Below are 26,291 nucleotides of genomic sequence, written 5' to 3' on the forward strand. Positions count from 1 at the left end.
CTCTCTCTCTCTCTCTCTCTCTCTCTCTCTCTCTCTCTCTCTCTCTCATTCTAGACATGCATCACTTGCCTTTTGGGCAATTTAAACTAAGTGTCCTAAATGGATCTCAAACTCAGCATATCTAAAATGAAACTCTTTATATTTTTCTTCAAACCCTCCCCTCTTCCCAACTTTCCTATTCCTGAGGGCATCATCATCTTCCCAGTCTTCTATGCTCACCACCTCAGCATCAGCCTTAACTCATCACTCACACATGATCCACATTTCTAATTAACTTCCAAGTCTTGTTGATTCCACCTCCACAATATTACTTACATTTGCCCTTTGCATTCCCACAGTGGCTACCTAAATTTAGGCCTTCATCACTGCCCATCTGGACGCTTACCTCCTGTTTCCAGTCTCTCTTAACTCCAGTTCACCCTCTACTCAAATGACAAAGGAATTTTCCTAAGTGTGGGTCTGACAAATTACCCCTCCCCACTTTCAAATTCAATAAGCTTCTGTGGCTCCCTATAACTCCAGGATCTGATATCAAATCCTTTGTTTTTTGCTCTGATCCCTCCCTGCCTTTCTAGTTTTATACTTCCCTCCCCTCTATAAGCTCTACAATCCATCCACACTGGTCTATTTGATGTCCTACAAACATGACCCTTCATCTCCCAACTCTATGCCACTATACTTGGTGTCCCCCATGCCTGGTACCTTCTTCTCGACTATGGCGTCCTCGCTTCTTTTAAGTCTCAGCTCAAATCTCACATTCTCCTGGAAGTCTCATTCCCTACCCCTCAAGTCCCTTTCTTCAGAGATTTACACTGTATATATTTTTGGTGTACAGAGTGATTTGTATGTTGTCTCCTCTAGTTCTCCTTGAGAACAGGTCCCATTATTTTTGTCTTTGTTTTGTAGCCCCATCGATTACTACAATGCCTGCCATATAGTAAATATTTAATAGCTTTTCGTTAACTTTGCTAGCTCTACTTATTCTCTGTATGAACTCCTGATTAACAAATTTTATTCTGTCCCTTATAATCCAAAGATCATTTTCCTTGGCAGAAAAGTAAGAGTTAGGTTACTCTACCTTCTCTTTTGTCAATTCTTATCCTCCTATCTACCCTAAGCATTATCTACCTAATCTACATAATCTACCTACCTATCTACCTATGCATTGTGCCTTTTTTAATCCTCCTATTTTTTTCAATGTAGTTTTTAAAATCTTATTTTGTTGTACTTAGGTTTCCTTGTCTACATTATATCATTCTAAGCTTTGGGATCATAAGTGACACTATTAAAGTGTTGTATCATGCTTTCATTCCTCATTCACACCTGCCTTTGGCATCTTAAGTACACCTGCACAATCTACGTTGATAGAAATTGAAATCTGTTCTAAGGTTGCTTCCAAGCTCTGAGATTCTGCATCTTATTTTCAATGATAACATTACTTCACCGATAATACTAATGCATCACAATGAGATTGCTAGTCTTTCTCTAATTGGTTCACTCTACACTTTGAAATTTGGGTCAGTTTCCCAGTTTTCCCTCTCTAACCTATTGCTATAAAGCAAGTTTAGAAGGGGGTTTTACAGATTTCCTAGTTTTACAGATTTCCACCATTGTTCCAATATATTCAAAGATTAAATGAAAAATATTTAAGCCCTGAAGCCTGGGTTGTCATTCTTGATTTTTATCTTTTTTACCTCTACGAAGACATCCAATGTCTGGAAGGGTAGTGTTTTGGCTCCACTTTTATGATGCTGATTTATGGCTTTCTACTAAGTATCTTCCCATGATTAGACCTTACCATCTTAAGGAAGACTTAGATCCAGCCTGGATTTCCACCATATGGCAGCATCAAGTCAAATTTCCCTGGCCAGATTTCTGAGAAATGCCTTGAGTCCTGTTTCTGTTCCTCGCTGCCTCTATTTCCCTTATTAACCAATGCCAGGCAGTAGAAATTTTCCATACCTAAGGAAAATATTTTGAGTCTACAATACCAGGAACCTCCCAAGAACAAACCTATAGCCTCCATCTCTTTGAGAGAACTTTGAAAAAAAATGCATTCCTTCCCTCAACATTGATCAATATTCACAAAACACATCTTCATCTTAACTCCCCAACCTATGTTCTCTTCTTGCCCCTTCTTCTGTCTTTTAAAAGGGGACTGAAGCTGAAGAAATGGCATTTGAACCACAGATACTGCAGATCTGGTAACATTCAATTTGCACAGACTTTAACAAAGCTGAGGAATGGAAGACAGACCAAATGCAAGTAAGCTTTTTAGTCGTGTCTGACCTTTTGTGATCCTATTTGGGGTTCTTGGCAGAGATACTTGAATTGTTTGCCATTTCCTTCTCCAGCTCATTTTACAGATGAGGAAACTGAGGCAAACAGGGTTAAATGACTTGCCCAGGTTCACACAGCTAGTAAGTGTCTGGTGCCACATTTGAACTCATGAAGACGAGTCTTCCTGACTTCAGGCCCAGCACCCTATCCACAGCACCACCTGGCTGTAAGTAAGCTACATTGTGGTTATTATTATTATTGTTGTTGTTTTTGTTGTTGTTATTTCAAGCTTTATGTTAAGAGAACTGGAAGACACTTCAGAGATCTAGCCCAAGCTCCTAATTTTGTAAATGAGGAAACTGAGTCCCAGAGATGATAAGTAACTTGCTTAAGTCACACAGGTAATAAATAGAAGTACCAAAATTCAAACTCAGGTCCTCTGAGTCCTAATCCATCGTTCTTTTCACTATACTATGCTGGTGTGGGACTGTATTGTCTGCTGGCCAGAGGAATGGAGAATAATAGGCTTGATTTGGATATGAATGATGACTTTAAAAGCTAAGTGTGGACAATGTGAGGTTGACTTGGTCTTCAGGGACTTTTGGTTTGTGGGTGTGTTGGTAAAAAAAATATAGATCTGTTTTTTAACTACCTTTCACAAAATCTATTTCACATGCAACCAGATCTTAGGGAATCCACCCCCTTTGCACCAAACACAGCCACAGGGAACAATCTTCTCCCAAACATTACTGAGGCTAAAGAAATATAAGAGGCTCCAAAGTTAAAGATTTTCCAACATGTATCAAAATGACAGTTCCTTGACCAGGATTGTCATGCCATGAATGGACATAAACAATTAATAGGAAAGGTTGACCATAGCTTCATAAGAAATTCTGTAACTCCTCTATTATTAAGTGTTCAACAATAACCCTGAAGACATATCTACAATACTTTTGTTCATAAACTTCATACTCTCCAGACCAAATTGTTTACATGTGAAGGGGTCAAGTCAGCAGAATAAATCATTGGCCATTATGAGTTGGCTGATACTGTGAATGAGTTTCAAAATAGTCATTTCTTATCCCTATTAATTAACTTCAATTAAAAGGATATCATAAAGGGCTACAAGGGTGTGGGGGAGTAGTTTACAGAACAAACTGAACATAGCTTTGCAGGGTATTTACAACACATCAATTACAAATTCTTGGTCCCAATCCTTTGGAGACTCACTGGCTATAATCAAGCACCTGAAAAGCTCCTGGATCTCTGGAATAGATCATATATTCATTTTTTTATCACCATGAATTAATCAAGGTAATTAATGTGAACATTGATACTGGTCATGCTCTGGCCTTGGTAATTAATACTAAGCAAGATGGTGTTTGGGGGGATAGAGAAGGCATCTAACAGAAGTCATGGTTCATGGTTGCAGTCTAATTATTGATTCCCTAGAAACACTTCCTTCTTTCCTGGAAGTAAGGGTATTTCTTCATAGGCCATCAGAACCAAGGAATACCTCATTATCACAAAACATTACGATTGGGTCCTGGAAACTCTTATGGTCTGAGACCCTATTCTAGTCCTCTGAAGATGAGAAAATATTCTAAGAGATGCAGAGACACAAGGATCCAGATAGTAAGCTTTTGACACTAAGGCTTCTCTAATCCCTAGTAAAGGCCAGGATGTAAAGTCTTTCTTGCAAGAGTGAGGAATGGGGATGAGACCTGTAATGTCATTGGCATAGAGAACTTGTAAGTGAGAAACCCCTTCTCTGAGACTCATAGACATAGAGCTACCTAGAGCACTGAGAGGTTAACTGATTTGCCCAGGGTCATGCAGCCAGGAAAAGTGAGAGGCAGGATTGGAACTCAGTTCTTCCTGGCTCCAAGGTAAGCTCTCTAATCCACAATATCATGCTGACTCTCAAAAAAGTGTGAGGCTATGGGAGAAGTCTATAGTGTATTTCTAGGTTATAGAACTCCATGCATAATTTTAGTATATAAATGTAGGTAGCATAAAATACTTCATTCAGACTTTTGTGGCTGTCACTACATACATACAATGTCTCCTAGATGAGATCCACAGACATACCAGCTTGGGTGATGTTGTACAGGTCTGATGGGGGATGTAGATGAGAGACTTTCCCAGCTCTCACAGAGACAGAAGGGTGACAAGCTAGCTGCATTGCAGTTTCTATGCCATCTTGCCAAAATGGTACAGAATAAAACCAGGATTCCTAGAGGTCTACAATAATGGTGGAATGGAACCCTGAAGTTGGTGTGCATAGGAAGGTTAAGCCTATCACTCATAGCCAAATGATTGGTACTGAAAGATGCTATTTTCACTGGCTCATACTTAATTTTATTTTTAATATTTTATTTTCCTCCATTACATGTTAAAACAATTTTTAACATTTCTTTCAAAGTTTTGAGTTCCAAATTCTATCTCTCCTTTCCTCCCTCTCCTCTCACCCTCCTGAGATGGTAAGCAATTATATAGAGGTTATACATGTGAGATCATATAAAACATTTCCACATTAGTCATTTTGCACAAAAAGACTTAAAGAAAGAAAGAAGGAAGGAGGGAAGGAAAGAAAGTGAAAAAAATAGTATACTTCAGTTTGTATTGAGATGTCAGTTCTTTGGTGGCAGCATGTTTCATCATGAGTCTTTTAGGATTGTCTTGGATCATTGTATTGCTGAGAATAGTTAAGTCATTCACAGTTCTTCATCATACAATACTTCTCTTAACGTGTACAATGTGCTCCTGGTTCTACTCACTACACTTTGCCTCAGTTCAAATAAGACTTTCCAGATTTCATATTTAGTTTTAAAATGGTCATTTCCACCTGAATCAAACCCTTGATATTCCATTTTATTTGTCTAAAGTCAACCCTCAAACCAGCATGGCAAAATGGAAAGAAAACTGGATTGAGCATCAGAAGCCCTGAGTTCATATCCTAAATCTTTCATAACCTGTCTGGGCTCCCATTTCTTCATATGTAACCTAAGTCAGAGGAGGGGGTGGTGGTGTGTGAAATTGATCATTTAGTCCCTTTCTAGTTATACTATTTTATGTGGTATAGTAGAGGCTTTTCTTCTGTGCCATTGGGCATGAAGAGCCTAGTGAAGACAACAGACTGTAGTGAATATGGGGAAAACCAAGTGTTAACCAATAGTCATGACTCCAAATGACATGAGTAGTAACTTATTTTATTATAAGACAAAGCAAAATGACATGCACATCAGAGCTCCTTATACTGAATACAAAGGAACCTGGCAATGAAGGCAGAGATTTTGGTATTTAAGAGTTACAGCAAAAAGGAGAAGTCATATAAGAGGAGAAAGGACAAGTTCCCTCCCCTAGATATGGAAAAAGTGGAGAGAAAGGAAGGGAGGAGCAAGGGAGAATAGAAGGGTAGGAGCAGCACCAGCCCCTTTTCCCTCTTCCTTGGGAACTGCTAGACCATGAAGATAGGATGATCTGCTTATCCAAAAGGGTCCCAGCTGCGCAAATTGTTTATCAGTCTGGTACAGACTGACTGATGCCTGTCTTGTAGCTGGTTTGATCCTCAAGGGTCACAGAGTTCAGGAAGGGTTGAAAGTAGCAAAGGAGCTCTGTCAGCTCAGAAGGGGCTTCATTACTGACTTGTTCTAGGTCTCCTCATACTCTGGGTTCAGTGTACCGGAAAACAGGGCAACTGAGAAGACAGGTTAAGTTGACTTCAGGGTCACAATGGTAACATAAAGATGTTATCATTAGTAGGTATAATTGGATGAATGACTTACGTGGGCATTTTGAGGGTCAGGATGTGGGATGGCACAGGGTGGGCAAATCTTGGGGAAGGGTCAATGATGTCATTGGGTATTGTTTATGGGAGCAATGATATCATAAGGTGGGCAGGACTTAAGTTTAATGGATCATTATGGGTAGGGCTTCTAATCTTGACATGAAATGGATCTTACAAATATTTGTTTCCAGCGGGCATGCTAAAACAACCTAAGAGTCTAATTGACTGGCAATGCAAATGCCAGGTTTCCTCTGACTAAAACAGGTCTTAAGAACAACTGTGCCTTTTTCCATCCTTTCTGACCCTAACCTTGCCCAGGAAGGGTTAGGAAGCAAAGAGACACCTTATTTGTTACATTTTAGAATTTAATAAGATTAGTAATGCATTTCAGTTGTTAAATTCAACCTGTTCAACTTCTAATTCTTTGTAATCACTTTTTTTCCCCTTTCCCTCAGGAGATGATGCAAAAGGGCAAAGAGTGAGTACATTATTCTGTGCTTGGTATCAGATCAACAAAAAGTTGGGATTTTATGGTGATTGTAGTCTCCAGGGGCAGCACAATGCATTAGAAAGAGCCCTAGCCTGGAGATCAGAAGACAGACTTTTGAGTCCTGACTTTCCTATTTATTGTGTGGTCTTGGGCAAGCCACCTTGGTCTCTCTGGGCATCTTCACAGTCCTCATCTGTAAAAGGAGAGAATTGTAGCAGATGATCTCTTAGGGTCTCTCCTCGGTTCTCACATCCTATGTCCAGCCTTGATATACTATAATTCTTTGTAAAGACTAAAGAATTCAGGAGGGGAGAGAGAGAGAGAGAGAGAGAGAGAGAGAGAGAGAGAGAGAGAGAGAGAGAGAGAGAGAGAGAGAGAGAGAGAGAGAGAGAGAGAGAGAGAGAATGAATATAGAGCTGAAAGAGACCTTGGAGCTTTCTATTACAACCTCCTTATTTTCGAATGTTCAATGTGAGGGTCAGAGAAGTTGTGACTTGCTATCGAACACTTACTTGGCTAGTAAGTCTCAGGCAGTAGCTAAACCCAGATCTTCCCAGCTCCAGGTTTAGAACTGTCATCACTACAATTCTAATGGGAGGGAGGGAGAGAGAGTGACTAGTCCTATGTCCCAACACTCTACATTAGCATGAGAGTTTGAAAAAATAAGTTTATAAAAGTACAATGGAACTAGAGGACCATCTCTATCCTGTCCTTTACCTGCAGGTTGATTGTTCTGGATACCCCAGCACCAGAGAGGGTATAACATGCCCTGATGCCTTCAAACCAATCTGTGGTACTGATAAGAAAACTTATGTGAATGAATGTTTACTCTGTGCCACTAATGCGTGAGTACAAAATTAAAATAGCTAGCTCAGGCTCACCCAGTTTATATTCTCAAGGGAGCTACTTCCTATTCTAAAGCCAATAAAAAGCATTTATTAAGCACTTGCTATTTGCCAGACACTTTGTTAATCACTGGGGATACAAAGAAAAAACATATATAGTCCCTGCCCTCAAAGAACTTACATTAGGCATATAAGAGGTACAGTGGATAGCGTCCTGCATGTGGAGTCAAGAAGGCCTGAGTTCAAATACTTCCTCACACAGTGACTAGCCTTGTTGCTCTAGGCAAGTCTTTAACCTTGGTTTGTCTCCATTTCTTCATCTGTAAAATGGGGGTAATAATAGCCCCTATTTCTCAATGTTGTTGTGAGGATAAAATGAAATATTTGTAAAGCACTTTGAAAACCTTAAAGCACTATATAAGTGCTAGCTATCATCATCACCACCACCATCACAACCATCACTTTCACCACCACCATCACCATCATTACATTATAATGGGGAAGAAAACATGTGCATATGTAGGTATATACACAATGAATACAAAGAAGACACAAAGCAACTTAAGAGGGGAAGGCCCTAACAACTTGGGGGGCTGGGAAAGTCTTCATGGAGAACATGGTATTTAAGCTAAGTTTTGAAAGAAGTCAAGGATTTTAAGAGGTGGAGGCAGAGAGCGTGCCAGGAATGGCCAACAGTCAGTACAAAGACATGGGGCAACAAGTAGGCCTGTGTCACTGGTTCATAGCATATGTGGACACAAGTAGTGATTTGTTAGAAGTCTGACGATATAAAAAGGGACCAAGTTGTGAACATTTTAAAATGCCAAACAGATGAATCAAAATTTGATCCTAAAGATAATAGGGAGTCAGTGGAGTTTCTTGAGTAGAGGGTGCAACGATCAGACTGCAGCATTAGGAAAAATCACTTGGGCAATTGTATGGAAGATGATTGGAGTGAAGAGAGACATGAGATAGGGAGGACAAGAAGAAACTAAAAAAGCTTGGAATCACAAAAATCTCATAATTGCAAAAGGCCCCAGAATGCAGGTAGTCCAATCCTTACCTAGAGTTAGAAACCCCTTTAAGACACTCCTTGCAAACTTGTTTTCCAATCTTTCTTTGGGCACTTCCAGTGACAGGGAGTTCACTACCTCCTGAAGCACCTTATTCCATTGCTCTGCCACTCAAATTTTTCTTTTTTAATTTTTTTTTTGGCGAGGCAATTGAGGTTAAGTGACTTACCCAGAATCACACAGCTAGTAAGTGTTATGTGTCTGAGGCTGTATTTGAGCTGAGGTCCTCCTGACTCCAATGTTGGTGCTCTATCCACTGCACCACCCAGCTGCCCCAGCCACTTGAGTTTGTATGAAGTTCTTCCTCATATTGGGATGAGATCTGCCTTCTTAAAGCTAGCAGTCAAAGCAGTAGAAAGAATACTGTTCAGGGAATCAAGCGATTAGGGTTGGAACCCAGGCTGTACAACTAATATTATGAATGCCCTTGGGACCCCTAACTTGAAAACAAGAAACTAGGTGATATCTAAGGTCTCTTCCAATTTTAATGATCGACCAGGATATTTTATGTACCCAAACACCCCATTTCTCAGATCTGTGGGACAAAATAGAGTCAACTACATTAGTATTTACCCTCTTAAAAGGTTTACTGATCCTGAACGTCCTCTCTTACAGAGAAAAAGAGCTGAACATTAAGAAACTGCATAATGGGGAATGTGTAAGTACATGTATTAGTTTTGGGAATTAATCTGGTCATAGCTGATTTGTTTCTTATCTGAAGGTCATTACACTGCAGTCTCTGTCATCTAGGACTCAGAAAACAAAACAAAACAAAACAGAAAAATGCCAAGACATTTCTGAGAACCTGAAATGATCTACTCATTCTTAACCTAGTTACTTCTACTTTTAATACAACTGTAAGAAACAGTGTGATATAATGGAAATACAACACCACAATGACTAATAAAGTCACAATCTTCAAATAGCTCAATAGGCTGGATGAGGCAAACCTAAGAAGAACAAATTTGATAGGGATAAATGCAAAATTGTGCACTTGCCTTCAGCTTCCCAAGTACAGGATGGAGAAGCATGATTGGCCAGTAGTTGATTACCAGAAACTTCTCTAACTCAAAAACATCTGCAAAAGGAATTATGCCATGCATGAAGAAACTAAAGCTGAACCAATGAGACAAGAGGACGGAAATAATGTAAATGGAAAAACTTCATTAAATAACATTGGTGAGCTTAGGTACTTTGAGCTCTCGTTCAGAGTTGCCCACACATGTCACAAGATGGTGAGCTCTGTGCAAATAATCTCACCAAATAAAATCCCACCCTTGAACATCCAGGGTTCAGCTAGGGGTGAGTTTCCTGCCTGTTCCCCTCATAGAAGTGACGCAGTCTGAAATCCATCCCTTTGCCCTCTACTCCCCTCACCTCTTTCCCTCCTCCTTATCAATCATCAATAAGATGTAGCACACTCTGGTTCTGCCAAACCACATGAAGAAAAGAGAAATAAATTAGAGGTTTAGGGGATAAAAAATGTGGGCAGCATGGAGCATATCCTGGAGTTGAGAAAAGGGGAAAGGACTTCTGAATATACATGAAAAGATCTGACTAGTGAGAGTCAGTTCTCTCCTGTACAAATTTACTTTGTACAGGGAATACACAGTAGAGAATCTCTTGAATGTAGCAATGATTTGGAAAGAGAGAATGACAGATCTATAACACAAAAATGCAGAAATGGAAGAAAATCTGAGATGAGAAATAAACAAAAATCTGAACATTGGAAGTACAAATGAATTAATCACAAGCCAAAGCACCTGAACTTGACAGAGTGCACATGATAGGCTTCCCAGAAAAATAGGATGCCTAAAACCAAGCCAAATCAAAACCCAGCTAACCAAACAAAAACCTGCATTTGATATAGCAGGAAATAATGGAAACAAAGTATCTAAATATTTTGCATAGAAACAGAATGGTACCAATTGATCAAATACACAAATTACTACCAGGGTAAAACCCCACTCTTAAAATTCTAAGCCTTGTACAGGCTTTCTTTCCAAAAGCAGATAAACTTTATAAAAAGTCCAGAACAAAGTTCTTCAGCTATGAAGAAATAACCTATTCTTAAAGGCAAAGAAACATATGACGCAACCTAAAGTAACATTCTGCAACGCTGAGCCTGAATATAAATCCCAAAATGCTATACTTTTGACAAAAGTAAGGCATTTAAATTATTCTTGAAGAAGAAAAAAAAACTGAGGTAAGCAGAATATTTGATCTGTGATAATTACAGAAAAGGACAAAAGAAAACTAGATAAATACAATTATTAAGAAAATACTAAGGGAGCTTCAGGATGGCACACAGACCAAGATGGCTCTGACCTTGCAGTTGCTGCCACAGCTGTCTCTGCTCCTCTCCCAGGCTACTCCAGCACTGTCTTTGGTCCATTCAGCATTTTATACTTGGGACAACCAAAATGACAAACCCAATTGGTTAAACATTATACTAACTTTTGGCACTACTGCAGGCGTATGGCTGTTGCTCCTACAACAACATGAAGAAGACATTTTAGAGTATGAAAGAATGTCAATAAAAACTAAAAGTCCATTGCCTGAAATTAAACACTGGTAGTTAATATTTTAAGGCATGTATCTTTTATCATCAGATACAACAAGCCATGACAATGGCAATTTAGAAAGTTGATGGGAGTTTTCTTTTAGCTGGTAGTTTCAATATCATTCTGCCAAGCTGACTTTTCCTTATGTGAAGTCATTTCAGATTCGGAATGTTCATTATGTAATAGTTTGGTAAATTGGGAAGACTGAGATGCTTCTAGTAAATCAGAAAAAAAAAGTTGCTCTCTTTTTTTTTCTTTTAGTATGGCCATTTGGGGCTAGAAAAAATGTAGAGAAGGGTATCTAGCATCCTATCTCTACACTGTGAAAGTTTAATGATTTACCTCTCAGTTCCTATCCTTTCTTTACTATGGCAAGTGCTTAATGCAACCTGCTTGCTCTTCTTACAGATCTGTTTTATAGTCTGTGATACTTGGCAGATAAATTGTTAGGGATTGAGGGTATACAGAAATGATTATGATGATCCTTATCCTTGAGGAGTTTACCATCCACTAGGGGAGGTACATAGGGCTTGCTGAAATTGTGATACCAACCAGAATGTAAAGTTTCCTGGGAAATACAAGGGAAGTTCTCTGAGAAGTCACAAGAAAGAAAGATATAAAGAAGAGGGATGACCCAGAAAAGCACCTGCTTACCAGTGAAAACCTACCAAACCTGGTTTGGCCTGAGGACCTTTACTTGTAGATAAGTTTAAAATTCTACTTGTAAAAAAAAAGAAAACAACAATAAAAGTAATCGTCTCATGTACATAAGCTCTTAAAAAAAGTAAAGAAATCGTTCAGAGGGGAAAAGAAATATAAAGTGTTTATCAAAAGATAAAAAGAACTTAAACAATAGAAATTTAAGGAGAATTTAAGGAATAGGGAGACAAAAGGAGGCAAAGATGCATTTATTTTAAAATATTTTATTTTTCTTAATTACATGTAAAAACACTTAATGTTCTTTTTTTTAAAATTTTGAGTTTAAGTTTTTTTCCCTCCCTTTATTCCTGAGACAGCAAGTAATTTGATATAGGTTACACATGTATAGTCATGCAAAACATATTTCCATATTAGTCATGTTGTGAAAGAAAAAAAAACACAAAACTGCCAAAAATTATTTTATAGAGCTAGAAAAAAATAACAAAATTTATCTTGAAGAGCAAAAGGTCCAGAATATCAGGAAAACTAATGAAAAGAAATGCAAGTGAAGGTGGCCTAGCCATACCAGGTCTTAAATTGTATTATAAAGCAGGATTTATCAAAACTACTTAGTATTGGCTAAGAAATAGAGTGGTGGATCAATGAAACAGGTTAGGTACACAAGACACAGTCATCAATGACTATAGTAATCTATTGTTTGATAAACCCAAAGACTCCAGCTTTTGGGATAAGAACTCACTATTTGACAAAAACTGCTGGGAAAACTGGAGAAGAGTATGGCAGAACCTAGGCATAGATCAACATCTTACACCATATACCAAAATAAAGTCAAAATGAGTACACAACTTAGATATAAAGGCTGATACCATAAGCAAACTGGGAGAGCAAGGAATAGTTTACTTGTCCAATCTATGGAGAATGGAATAATTTGTGACCAAACAAGAGACAGAGAACATTACAAAATGCAAAATGAATAATTTTGATCACATTAAATTGAAAAGTTTTTCCACAAACAAAGCCAATGCATCCAAGATTAGGAGGGAGACTAAAAACTGGGAAAGAATTTTTATAACCCATGTCTATGATAAAAACCTCATTTCTAAAATATGTAGAGAACTGAATCAAATTGATAAGAATACAAGTCATTCGCCAATTGATAAAGGGTCAAAGAATATGAATAGGCAGTTTTCGGATGAAGAAATTAAAGCTATTTGTAGTCACATGAAAAAATGCTCTAAATCACTAGTGATTAGAGAAATGCAAATCAAAACAACTGTGAGGTACAACTCTGATGTGACAGGTACCACATCAGACCTATCAGATTGGCTAACATGACAAAAGAAGAAAATGATAAATGCTAGAGAAGATGTGGGAAAATGGGAAGACTAATGCATTGTTGGTGCAGTTGTGAACTGATCTAACCATTCTGGAGAGCAATTTGGAACTATTCCCAAAGGGCAGTTAAAGTGTGCATAACCTTTAACCCAGCAATACCATTTCTAGGTCAGTATCCCAAAGAGGTCATACAAATGGGGAAAAGGATCCACAGCTCTTTTTGTGGTGGCCAAGAAATGGAAATTGAGCTGACTGGGTGCCCATCAGCTGGGAAATGGCTGACCAAGTTGTGGTATATGAATATCATAGAATACTATTGTGCTGTAAGAAATGATGAGCAGGCAGACTTCAGAAAAACCTGGAAAGATTTATATGAACTGATGCTGACTGAAATGAGCAGGACCAGGAGAACATTGTATATAGTAACAGTCACATTGTGTGATGACTAACTTTGATAGACTTATTTCGTCTTAGCAATGCAAGGATCTAAGATAGTTCCCAAAGACTTATGATGAAAAATGCTATCCACATCTAGAAAAAGAACTATGGAGTTTGAATGCAGATTGAAGCATACTATTTGCTCTCTCTTTTTTTGTTTCTTCTTTCTCATGCTTTATCCCATTGGTTCTAATTCTTCTTTACAACATGACTAATATAAAAATAGGTTTAATATGAATATATATGTTGAGCCTATATCAATTTACATGGTGTCTTGGGGTGGGGGGAGGAGAGAGATGGGGAGAAAATTTGGAACTCAAAATCTTATGGAAGTGAATGTTAAAAACTAAAAATAAATAAATATTTTTTATTAAAAAAACCACAAAAATAAAAAAAGTATGCTTTCATAAGCATTCAGACTTCATTCTCTAATGTCCCATCCAATTTAGAATGTGTGCTCACTGATGCAGCTCCTCATCGTGAATGGGCAACAGTATGATGGAGTAAAAAAGACTTCTGGAGAACAAAATAAATAGAATTTTAAAAGAAAAAAACTGAAAAGTAAAAAATTCCTGGTGGTACTTGATCAGAATTTCCCATATTCAAATTCTGTCTCAGATAATTATTTGGTTAACTTTGAGAAGTCACTTCACCTGAAATTTCTGAGTCTCATTTTCCTCAACTGTAAAAGAGGAATGATAACTATATTCTGTAATCCACAGGGTGCTTTCATTTATTTATTTATGTATTTTTTTGTGCATTTAGTTATTTTTAAATGCTCCTAGAATTGAAATGAGAAAGCTAAGCTCTAGAAAGGTTAGGTAACTTGCCCAAATAATATTGGGATTAAATAGCAGACAAAAGCACTTTTTCATCCTTAAAATACTTTATGAATGTAAGAAGTTCCTATTGTTGCTCTTGTTATTGCTATTATTCTTCAGTGCTTCAATACAGCACCTAGGTGGGTCCACATAAGGTTTTGCAAGAAGTGCTAATCTGGAAAGAGTAGAGTACATTGAGTATGAACCAGTGATAAATGTAGTCTGTTACCTGAGAATTAGCCTAACTTATTTAGCAGAAGATTATATCATGCAGTAAGTTGTAATACAGTCAAAATAGAACTTAAAATCATGTCATGAGACATCTGAAGTGGAAAATACTTAGCCTAGAGAAGAGATGACTTACTAGATATATTAAGATTGTTTTCATACATTTAAAAAGCTTTCACATGGAAGAAAGAGGCAATGGACTTGGCATCAGGAAGACCTGAGTTCAAATGCACTTACTAGCAGTGTGATTCTGGGCTTAAACCTCTGTTTGCCTCAGTTTCTTCATCTATAAAATAAGGATACTATGGGGCAGAGCCAATATGGTGGAGTAGAAGCAGTGACTTACTTGAGCTGTCCCCCAAACCTCTCCAAATACCTGTAAAAATGGCTCTAAACAAATTCTAGAGTAGCAGAACCCACAAAAATATGGAGTGAAACAAATTTCCAGCCCAAGACAACCTGGACGGTTGATTGGAAAAGTCTGTTGTGTCAAGCTTGGAAAGGAGCTCAGTTCAGCGTGGACCATACAAGCAAAGATGGGGCCTCAGTGAACCCAGAGCAGGTCTCAGGGGACTAAATCACTAGCAGCTGTTGCAGTCTCCAGATGTCTCAACTCACAAATTCCGAAGACAACTTAGGAGGTCAGTAGGAAAGGTCTGTTGGACCTCAGTAAGAGAGGAGCCTGGTGCGACCCCAGTCCCGGCATAGCCCTGGGGTAGTGGCCACTTCTGGAGCTCTCAGGCCACAAACAGTGGGGAGGGGATTGAGCAGCTGATCAGAAGGGGATGTCAGGGATCTCTTTGCTGGTGCTGAGGCAGAATTCTCTTGCTTTGCTCATGCTTGGATCTGGGTCACAGTCCTGGGTGGCAGTCCTGGGGCAAGGAGGAGTGCTAATGTGGCAGAGCTTGTGGTAGCAGTGGAGAGGGAATCCCCCTCATAGTTCCAAGGCAGAAAAGAGTGCTTGTGGTCACTCATAGAACAGAGCATAGACCAGGAAAGGAGTAAACACCTTGCCCGTGATCATACCACCTTGGAAGAACTGAAAATTTATAGGTACCTAGAAGTATCTCTGAAAACAGCTGCACGAAACCCCTGAAGCTTGGGACAGTATGCCCTCCACACTGGAAACAGAGCCCTACCTTAACAAAGAGTTTAAAAGTTAAGAAATTGGCTGGAAACATGAGCAAACAGCACAAAAAATCCAGACCATAGAATTTTACTTTGGTGACAAAGAAGATCAAAACATACAACCAGAAGAAGACAACAAAGTCAAAGCTCCTACATCCAAAGCCTCTAAGAAAAATATGAATCAGTTCCAGGCCATGGAAGAGCTCAAAAAGGATTTTGAGAAGCAAGTAAAAGAAGTAGAGGAAAAACTGGGAAGAGAAATGAGAGTGATGGATTATGTATATGTATGTATGTATGTATGTATGTATGTGTGTATATGTATATACATATATATGTATATAGACAGAGGGCACAGGGTGAGTTGAACATGATGGGATGATATCTAAAAAAGAAAATTAAGGGGTGAAAGGGGAATATACTGAGAGAAGGAGAAAGGGAGAGGTAGAATGGGGTAAATTATCTCACATAAAAAGGACAGGAAAAAGCTTTTACAGTAAATGGGATGTGGGGAGAGGTGAGAGAGAATGAATGAGTCTTACTCTCATTGGATATGGCTTAAGGAAGGAATAACAAACACACTCAATTGGGTATGAAAATCTGTCTTACCCTAAAGAAAAATAGAAGGGAGGGGGATAAGAGAGGGGGGATGATAGAAGGGAGGTCAGGTTGGGGGAGGGGGTAATCAGAAGGAAATACTTTTGAGGAGGGACAGGGTCAAAAGAGACAATAGAATAAATGGGGGATGGGATAGGATGAAGGGAAATACAGTTAGTTTTTCACAACATGACTATTATGAAAGTGTTTTGCATGACTACACATGTATAACCTGTATTGAGTTGCTTGCCTTCTCAATGAGGGTGGGTGGGGAGGGAGGAAGGTAGAGAATTTGAAACCCAAAGTTTTAAAAACAAATGTTAAAAATTATTTTTACATGCAGCTGGGAAATAAGATACAGGCAACGGGCTATAGAAAATCTATCCTCCCCTACAGAAAAATAGAAGGGGAAGGGAATAAGAGAAGGGGGGCATGATAGAAGGGATGGCAGATTGGGGGAAGGGGTATTCAGAATGCATGCCATCTTGGGCTGGGGGGAGGGGAGAGATAGGGAGAAAATTTGGAATTCAAAATCTTGTGGAAGTGAATGTTGAAAACTAAAAATAAATAAGTTAATTAAAAAATAAGGATACCAATAGGACCTATCTCTCAGTGCTTTTATGAGGATAAAATGATAATGCACTTTGAAAACCTTAAAATGCTACAAAATACTTGTTGTTATTGTTGTTATTATTATTACAATGAGGTAGCATAGTGAGTAGGGTGCTGGACCTAAAGTCAGGAAGACTTGAGTCCAAATCTGGCCTTGGACCCTTAATAATTGTGTGACCCTAGAGAAGTCACCTGATCTGTGTTTACCTCAGTTTCTTAATCTTTAAAATGAGGATAATAATAGTACCTACCTGTCAGGGTTGTTGTGAGAATTAAATGAGGTAATATTTATGCAGTGGTTGGCATAGTGCCTTGTAATAATAAGAACTACATAAATAATAGTTTAGTGATGATGGTGGTGGTGGTTATGCTGATACTGATACTTTCTCTAGATGATCACAGAGGGCAAAACTAAGGGCAATATATAGAAGTTACAGGTAATCAGTTTCTAGCTCAATACAAGGAGAGACCTAATAATTAAAACTATTCAGTAATGAAGCTAGATGCCTTGAGGTATAGTTAGCTTGCTGTCACTAGAGTGTTTAAGCAGATTGTGAATGACCACATGTTCAGGATCTTATAAAGTTGATTGGTTTGGTGGGCAGGTTGATATCTGATATCTGATATCTTTTGATGTCCCTTCCAATTTTAGGTGTCTATGAATCTCTAATATATAATTTTTTGGGGGGGAGGGACATGTAGATTGCATGCCCAAAAGAAGAACAAACTGTCTGTACTGTGGAATATATGCTCCACTGTGGATCTGTTAACTCTACTTATGCAAACAAATGTGCCTTTTGCAATGCTGTTGTGTGAATATTGAGATGAACGATTTGTTGGTAATGACACCCCTTCTTATAGGGCTTACACTGGGCTACGCCTGGGCCACCTGTTTCCCTCCCCAATTAAGATGATAAAATTCTGGCTTTCCCAATGTAGCCTCTCACTGTGAGTGACCTAGGAGGTTCACCATCTTTGTATCTGTTCCTTAAGCAGAGTCATGAAAAGTAAACTCCATTATTAGCCATATTCAAAAAATAAAAAAAATTTAAGAAAGAAAAAAAAGAAAATGTGTTTTAATTCTTCACTTGAATCCATTAGTTTTATTTCTGGGGGTAGATAGCATGTATAATCATGAGTCCTTTGGAACTATGATTGGTCATTGTGTTAATCAGTTATTGAGTCTTTCAGAGTTGATTATTATTATATTGCTGTTACTGTAAAAATGTTTTCTTGGTTCTGCTTATTTCACTTTGTCTCAGTTCATATGTCTTCCTATGTTTTCCTGAAACCATCCCCTTCATCATTTTTATATTACAATAGAATTCTATCACATTCATATATCATAATTTGTTTAGCCATTCCCCAATTATTGGACATCCCATCTGTTTCCAATTCTTCACCACCACTAAAAGATACATATGTATGAGTGTATGTATGCATGCATTTTATGTAAGGTTCATTTTCCTTTTTTCTTTGATAACTTTGAGGTATAGACCTAATAGCCATATTTCTGGGTCAAGAGGTTTGCACAGTTTAATTGCGTTTTGGTCATGGTTCCACATTGCTTTCCAGAATGAGTGGACTAGTTCACAGCTCTACCAAGAGTCTGTTAGTTTGTCTGTTTTCATACATCACCTCCAGCATTTGTCATTTTCCACTTTCTGTCACTTTATCCAAAACAATGGTGTAAGGTGGGACCTCAAAGTTGTTTTAATTTGGACTTTTCTAATTATTAATGGTTTATAGTATTTCTTCATATGTCTATTGATAACTTGTATTTCTTCCTCTGAAAGCTTCCTGGTCATATCTTTTGACCATTTATCAATTGGAGAATGGTTCTTTTTCTTGTAAATTTGGCTCAATTCTCTATATATCTTCAAAATGATACCTCTGTCAGAGAAACTTGCAAATATTTCCCATTTCTTGTTTTTATTCTAATTTTTGTTGCATTTGTTTTAATTGTGTGCAAAAACTTTTCAATATTATGTAATCAAAATTATCCATTTTACCACTTGTGAACATCCATCCCTCTATTGTTTCATCATAAACTCTTTCCCTATGCATAGATTTAAAAGGTAATTGCTTTTACACTCCATTAATTTGCTTATTCTATGACTTTTGAGTTTATATCATGTACCAATTTTGAGCTTACCTTGGTATAGGTATGAGATGTTGGTCTATGCCTAATTTCTACCAGATCACTTTCCAGTTTTCCCAGGAGTTTTTGTCAAATAGTTTGTTCTTGCCCTAATAGCTAGGACATTTGGGCTTATCAAATACTATGCTATTGTGCTCATTTGCTTCTGGGTATTATTTATATAATGTATTCCTTTGATCATTAACTATCTCTAATTTTTAATTTGTTATTCAATGCCAAAGGTGGTGCAGTGGATAGAATGCCTGGCCTAGAGTCATAAATACCTAAATTCAAATTTGGTCTCAGATACTAGCTGTATGAGCAAGTTACTTAACTCTGTTTGCCTCAGTTTCCTCATATGTAAAATAATTTGGAAAAGAAAATGGCAAATCATTTCAGTATCTTTTCCAAGAAAACCTCAAATCATGTCACAAAGAGTCAGACATGACTGAAAAATGATTGAAGAACAACTAAACAACCAAATTGTTTCTGTAATTATAGCTTTGTAGTATGAGTTGATGTCTGGTACTGCTAGGCCACCTTTCATATTGTTTTTGATTGATTCCTTTGAAATTTTAATTTCTGCCAGACTACTTTCCAGTTTTCCAAGCAGTTTTTGTCAAGGGCAGCTAAGTGGCACATTGGATAGAGTGACGGGCTTGGAATCAGGAAAACTGTACGTTGTATTAAAGCTGTCCCTCTTATCTTTGCTTCCTTGTAGGAAGGAATTATTTTCTTCAGTGAGTTTTTATACTTCCTTTTCCACTTGGCCAATTCTGCTTTTTTAAATTGTTCTTTTCTTCAGTGAAATTTTGTACCTCTTTTTCCATGTGGTCAATTCCACTTTTTAAGTCATTCTTTTCTCCATTGAATTTTTGTACATCTTTTGCCATTTGACCAATTTTTTTAAGGAGTTATTCTATTCATTGGATTTTTCTTCCTCTTTTACCATTTGGCCTATTTTATTGTTTAAGTTATTTTCTTCAGTATTTTTTGGGCCTCCTTTACCAAGCTGTTGATTCTTTTTTTTTCATTATTTTCTTGCATCACAGTCATTTCTTTCCCCAATTTTCCCTCTATCTCTTTTATTCAATATTTACAATCCTTTTTGAATTTTTTTTTTTAGGAATTCTTTTTGGGCCTAAAACCAATTCACATCTTTCTGTGAGGCTCTGGATGTAGCAATTTTGATTTTGTTGTTTTTTGAATTTGTTGATTTTCCTTGTTAACATAGTAACTTTCTATAGTCAGGCTATTTTTTGTTGTTTGCTCATTTTTTCTAGCCTATTTTTTGACCTTTAACTTCTTGTTAAAGTTGGTCTGTACTCTCAGGGTGGAGAGGTTACTGTCCAAAATTTCAGGGTTTTTATGCTGCTGTTTTCAGGGCAAGTTATGGGGGGATCTCTAAGTTTTAAGTTCTTCCAAGTTGATATGATCTCAGGAGAGGTGTGGTCACCACTCTCCTGGCCTGTGCTCTAGTCTATGAACAACCACAAACATTCTTTTCTTCCCTAAAACTGTGACCATGGTCCCTGTTCTCCTGTGGTCACATGCTCTAGTGTTCTAGTGCTTCTCTTTGTTGTGGGACTGCAACTGGAACTCTGTATGGACACTGTGACAGAGTCTAGCACCTAGTGTTAGCACAATTTCCCTTTCCTTTTCATCAGATTTCTGACCCCCTTACAGTCTGTGTGCTGAGAGCTCTGGACGCTGCCTCCAAGGACTCTTGCTGGATTGCCAGGCAGGGCCTGTGTTGGACTGAGCCCCACTCTCATCCTGTGAGACAGACCATCACTGATGACCTTTCAAATTGTCTTGGGCTCAAAAATCGCTTCATTTCATCCTTTTGTTGATTCTAACACTCCAAAAATCATTTTGAGGCATTATTTTAGTCATTTGGAGGGGAATTTGGGAGAACTCAGGCAAGTATCTGCTTTTACTTTGCCATCTTGGCTCTGTCTTATGTCATTTTTTTTGTATCCCTAGCACTTAGCAGAGTGCCTGGCACATAGCAGGCATTTAATAAATATTTATTGATTGAATTAATGGATGAGCACCTTGTTATTTAACCACAAAGCTTCTGTCATTTTCTTTAGACTTATTTGAAGATTCTTGATTTTCCTTCCCAGGGTTGGCTTCTCACTACCTTAATATTAAACTATTGGTCCCTTTTCTCATATATCAGGTCAATCAGGAATGATCATTACTTATCTATATATTTAATGAGCAACTGAAAATTTGCTCATAATAAAAATACATGGTACTGCAATTACTCTGTTGCTTTGGATATAGACAATCTTTGAGTAGAAAACATTTTCTTAAATGAATAGTTTTGAACAGAAGACAAATATTGGTATACACCAAAAATGGCACTCATTATAAACTATGATAAAGTTTTATGTAAGCTTTGCTTGGGGTATTTGAGAGGAAGTCCAGCTTATTTGGTTTAATATGGTGTTTTACTAAAGGGCAACAACTCTTTTTTTTTTCTGTCATGTTTTATTTAGTACTTTATTTTTTCCCAGTTATATGTAAAAACAAAAGTGCAAAAATTATTTTTTAATTTTTAAATTAAATTATTTAATTTTAGTTTTTAACATTCTCTTACATAAGATTCTGAGTTCTAAATTTTCTCCCTCTCTCTTCCCTCCCTCTTCCCCAAGATGGGATGCAATCTGATATAGGCTCTACGTATACATTCTTATTGAACATATTTTCACATTAGTCATGTTGTAAAGAATAATTAGAATGAATGGGAGGAACCAAGAGAAAGAAGAATCAAAGCAAAACGAAAAGAGAGAGAGAGAGAGAGAGAGAGAGAGAGAGAGAGAGAGAGAGAACAAATAGTATGCTTCGATCTGCATTCAGACTCCATAGTTCTTTCTCTGGATGTGGATAGCATTTTCCATCATGAGACTTTTGGAGTTGTCTTAGATCCTTGTATTGCTGAGAAGAGCTAAGTCTCTCAAAGTTAGTCATCACACAATGTGGCTGTTACTGTGTATAATGTTTTCCTGGTTCTGCTCACTTTACTCAGCATCAGTTCATGTAAGTCCTTCCAGGTTTTTCTCAAGTCTGTTTCACCTCCCTGGGGCTCAGGATCTCCCACTAGTTTACTGAGATACCGCCCATCCTGTAAAGGTCTCCTTCAGCCACAACAAGAAGGATCTTTCCCGTTAATCCCCCTAGCCTCACAAGCTTAAAAATCTGCTGCAACCCATCTTTCTGCTGGCTCCACTATTCCAGAATTTTTCCTGGGGCGTTATTATCTGAGTTTTTCAAGGTCAATAAGGGAGGGTGAGAGTGACTGACTGTTTACTCTGCCATCTTGGCTCCTGGAAGTCCCGCAATAATTTTTAATAGACATTGTGTTCCACATTTGGGCAATATGGTAAAGGAGAAATGTCTTCTCTCCCTTGTCATATGTGTCTATATTTGTAACAACATGGTAACAGGGAACACCTTCAATATCTGACAAAACTGGCACATAGAATGTAGCCTATGATTGTGTACATGTAATAATATAGACAATTGTTCATTACCATCCTGCCACCCTCACAGTTACAAAAATATCCCAGTTCTTTCCACAAATAACATGTCTTTAAGTATTGATTCTGTAACCACATGCTTCTTTTTCAGGAGGAGCAATAATTCTCTGACCTTAAAGCATATTGGCAAATGCTGAATCCAGACTCAGGACAGTAGCAAAAGATTGCCTTCTGCAATCAATTTCCCAGAATAGGACTGGTATATACACAACGAGTCATCCTCTAGTATTAGGCTAAGCTGAAAACAATGGTATTGTGAGATCTGCTTCTTGATTTTCTTCCTCAATAAATAATTCTCTTCAGGACTTCTAAAAATTGTATGTTTTTCTTCCATCAATGTGCTTAGCACCTAAATAATTTTATCATTTTTAAGAGGTGAAAAGGTCATACATAGGTCAGTTAATAATTACAAAAATACAAAAAAAGTATTGAACTGTTCATTGGCACAAAGTGCTTTTCAATCATGACTGAAGGGCACTGGATTTGGAGTCAGGACCTGGTTTCACATTCTGATTCTTTTATTTATTTAGCTTTGGGAAAGTTACTTTCTCTGGCCTTTATGTATAAAACTCACTCTCTGGGCATCATACATGAAACTTCTCTCATTTGTAAAACAAAGGATTATACTAGATAATAATAGGATGATGGGTGTTAAAAGAAAAGAAATCATTTAGTCCATCTCTTTCATTTTATATTCTCTAAGGTCTCTTCTAAGTCTATGTCCCCATAAGCATTTTAAAGGATTGTTGAATCATAGAATTTGATCTGAAAGAGATATTAAAAAAATCTTAGTTCTATGAGGTTAGAGCTTTATAAGCTTTATTAAATCTGTTTTATAGAGAAGGAAACAGAGGTCCAGAGAGAGGAAGTGACTAACTCAAGGTCACATAGCAGGTAAATGACAGCATTAGGATTAAAACACAGGACTTCTGACAACTCCACTATTCTTTCTAGTACATGCAAAACTCATATATGGACATGTGCTGTGACACTATATTAATGAATCACAGAATGTTTAATTAGCTGGAGTCTTAGACACCCTTTGATGGGACTCCATTTTACATGTAACCAGCAGGTGTCAGTATGGAGCAAAGTTGACCAACTAAGCACTCTCCTTTAAATTTTCTTTTCCCAATAGAAAACAAGCAGGTTGATTTCTCTCAGGCTGCCTGTCTCCTTGTAATGGGTCCAGCTTAGAGGGACACTCACATTCAAGGTAGAAGGTCACCTAAGACTGCCTATATTTTAAGTAACTTGGATCTGCTGCAAAGAATTTGGTTTTAGCCTAGGGGAAATGGCCCTCAGGTCCACATCTTTCTCTGCTATTTTGGAAAATATGTTAGACAAAAGTGATTAATAAATCATTATACATGCAGGAAATTGGTACTCAAAGAGACAACTACCTCTGAGATCATATTGTGCTTTCATGGACAGCATTCTGCTTCAGGAGAAGGGGAATGAGAGTTTCTTAAGGAAAGTGGCATCCGTAAGGGAGAGAAGGTTTTATAGAAAATGGGAAAGAAAATGATCATGGGGAGGGAAGGAGGCAAAAATGGTTTGTATAATGATGAGACAGTAAAAAAAAAAATTCTCCCATGAAGCAATATTTCTATTGTGTCTGTCTCCTGCAGGAACTGATATTTCTAAGAGTGCTACATGACAAAAAAGGGAGGAAGCAAGATCTACAAGGCAATAATATAGATATTGTTTAGAAGAAGAAACTGAAAACTTTAGAAACTTTGAATCCATGAGGAACACAGAGAGTGAAGACATAATAAATAAGCATAAGGACTATGAATTAATGAAAATTTAGAATAAAATAAGAGTATGAGATTAATTCTTTAGAAAAAATTTAAAAAAGATTTTTTTTTAGAAAATTCTTTAGAAAATTTTTAAAAAGTTGAGGGAGAGGAGAGGAAGGCAATTTGAACAGTAAAAAGAAGGGAAGAATTGGATAAAAGGAATGAATGGTACTTCAAAACTGAAGAAATGGGTAAAATGGGGTAAGAAGGGGGACTTAAGAATGAGAGGAAGAGAACACATAGGAATAAGGTTGTCTTAAATTAGATTAATCAAAAACAACTGAAAAGACAAGAGACTATCTTTATGGAGAAAAAAGAATAAAAATATTCTTAATTCAGAAAAAATATTAAAGATTTTTAGAGGAAAATATAAATTAAACTCATAACTTCAAATGGAAAGACTTAAAATACCTAATAAGATAAGCATGATAGATTAAATAAATAAAAATCTCAATTAATTGATTATAAGTAATACTTCTAAAAGACATGCACAGAATAAAAATAAAGACCTAAAATAAAATTTACCATGCATGACATGAAACCAAAAAAAAAGGTATAATAATGTGAGATGAAGCAAGCCCCCAAAATTCACAACATAAACTAGGAAATTACATTATGCTGAAAGGAACCATAGATAACAAAATAATATCAGTGTTTAATTTCTTTGCTTCAAGTGTCTTTGCATCTAAATTCATGAAGGGGAGGAAAAAATTGAATTACAAAAAAACAAAACAAAATAAAAACCAGATAATAACTCAATAATAGAAAGTGATTTCAATGTCAGTCTCTCAGTTTCTGATAAATCTAAGACAAAGATAAAAGGAAAAAAATATGAAATTGAACAAATTTCTGGAGAAACTAGAGCTAAAAGACATCTAAATGCTAAAGAATACCTATATTTCTTATTATCAGATGGAACTTTTACAAATCTTGACCGTATGTCAGGGCACAGAGATATTGCAAATAAATCTAAAAAAGGAAAAAAAATAGCAAATATATCCTTTATGTATTATAATGCATTAAAATAATAATCATTTTTGGAGGAGCAAGCAAAAGACTTAGACCTAAATGGATATTTGTCAATGAAATTCTAAATAATTAATCAAAGAATAAATCAGAGAAACAAATGAAATGAAATGATAGTGGTGAAACAACATGCCAGAATCCCTGGAGTGGAGATACAGTAGACCTCAGGGAAAAGTTGTATCCTCTCAAAATATAAACTAGCAGAATAGAAAAAGAGAGGGGGCAGCTAGGTGGTGCAGTGGATGGAGCATCCTTGCACATGCTACAGTCAAGAGGACCTGAGTTCAAATCCGGCCTCAGACACCTGACACGTACTAGCTGGGTGACCCTGGGCAAGTCACTTAACCCCATTGCCTAGCCAAAAAAAAAAAAAAGAACAGAAAAGGAAAGGATTAATGAACCAACAAAATATTGGAATAAAGGAAACTTTTAGAAAAATATAATTAAAAGTAGCATCAAAAATCAAAAGCATTTTACATAATAAGGAAACAGAAGTTTTCTCAGTAAATATATTAGTAAGTAATGCTATAGTTCTATAATATTAGGAACAGCCACACAACAAGAGCAAATAAAGTCATAAACATATGCAGAAAAGTAATAAAAGTATACATATTCCCTGATGACACAATGATACACTTAAATCCCAGACAATCATTAAAGATACTAGTTGAAGCCATTAATAGCTTCAGCAATGTTGCAGGCTAAAAAAAGTCTCTCAAAAATATTTTTACACAATAACAAAATCCAATAGGAAATTTTGAAGAGAAATTCAAATCAAAACAATTAAAAATGCAAAACAATTTGGGATCCAAAAAAACTTGTATATATTAAATTAAAAAATTCTCCTTATAGAAATAAAGAACAACTTAAATAGCTGAAGGAATACTTAGTTCTCATGCATACAAATAATATAATAA

General features: G+C 37.0%; 1 protein-coding gene across 1 annotated transcript; it reads left to right on the forward strand.

Moving 5' to 3' along the window:
- The first annotated feature begins 7,241 nt into the window (after positions 1–7,241).
- On the forward strand, positions 7,242–22,683 carry LOC114027573 (ovomucoid-like). The gene is made up of 4 exons (XM_027841674.1): positions 7,242–7,405; positions 9,094–9,136; positions 17,561–17,670; positions 22,638–22,683. The coding sequence occupies exons 1-4, from the start codon at positions 7,242–7,244 to the stop codon at positions 22,681–22,683; spliced, it is 363 nt and encodes a 120-aa protein (XP_027697475.1).
- Positions 22,684–26,291: the final 3,608 nt, after the last annotated feature.

The sequence above is a fragment of the Vombatus ursinus genome, unplaced genomic scaffold (assembly GCF_900497805.2).
Source record: "Vombatus ursinus unplaced genomic scaffold, bare-nosed wombat genome assembly UNPS02014863.1, whole genome shotgun sequence".
Lineage (NCBI taxonomy): Eukaryota > Metazoa > Chordata > Mammalia > Diprotodontia > Vombatidae > Vombatus > Vombatus ursinus.

Bases quoted from the DNA above. Each gene is read 5' to 3' on its own strand.
- LOC114027573 (XM_027841674.1), top strand. From the start codon at position 7,242: ATGGAACTAGAGGACCATCTCTATCCTGTCCTTTACCTGCAGGTTGAT. The intron at 7,406-9,093 runs GTGAGTACAAAA...CCTCTCTTACAG, and splicing joins TTACTCTGTGCCACTAATGC to AGAAAAAGAGCTGAACATTA. The intron at 17,671-22,637 runs GTGAATATTGAG...CTTCTTTTTCAG, and splicing joins GCCTTTTGCAATGCTGTTGT to GAGGAGCAATAATTCTCTGA.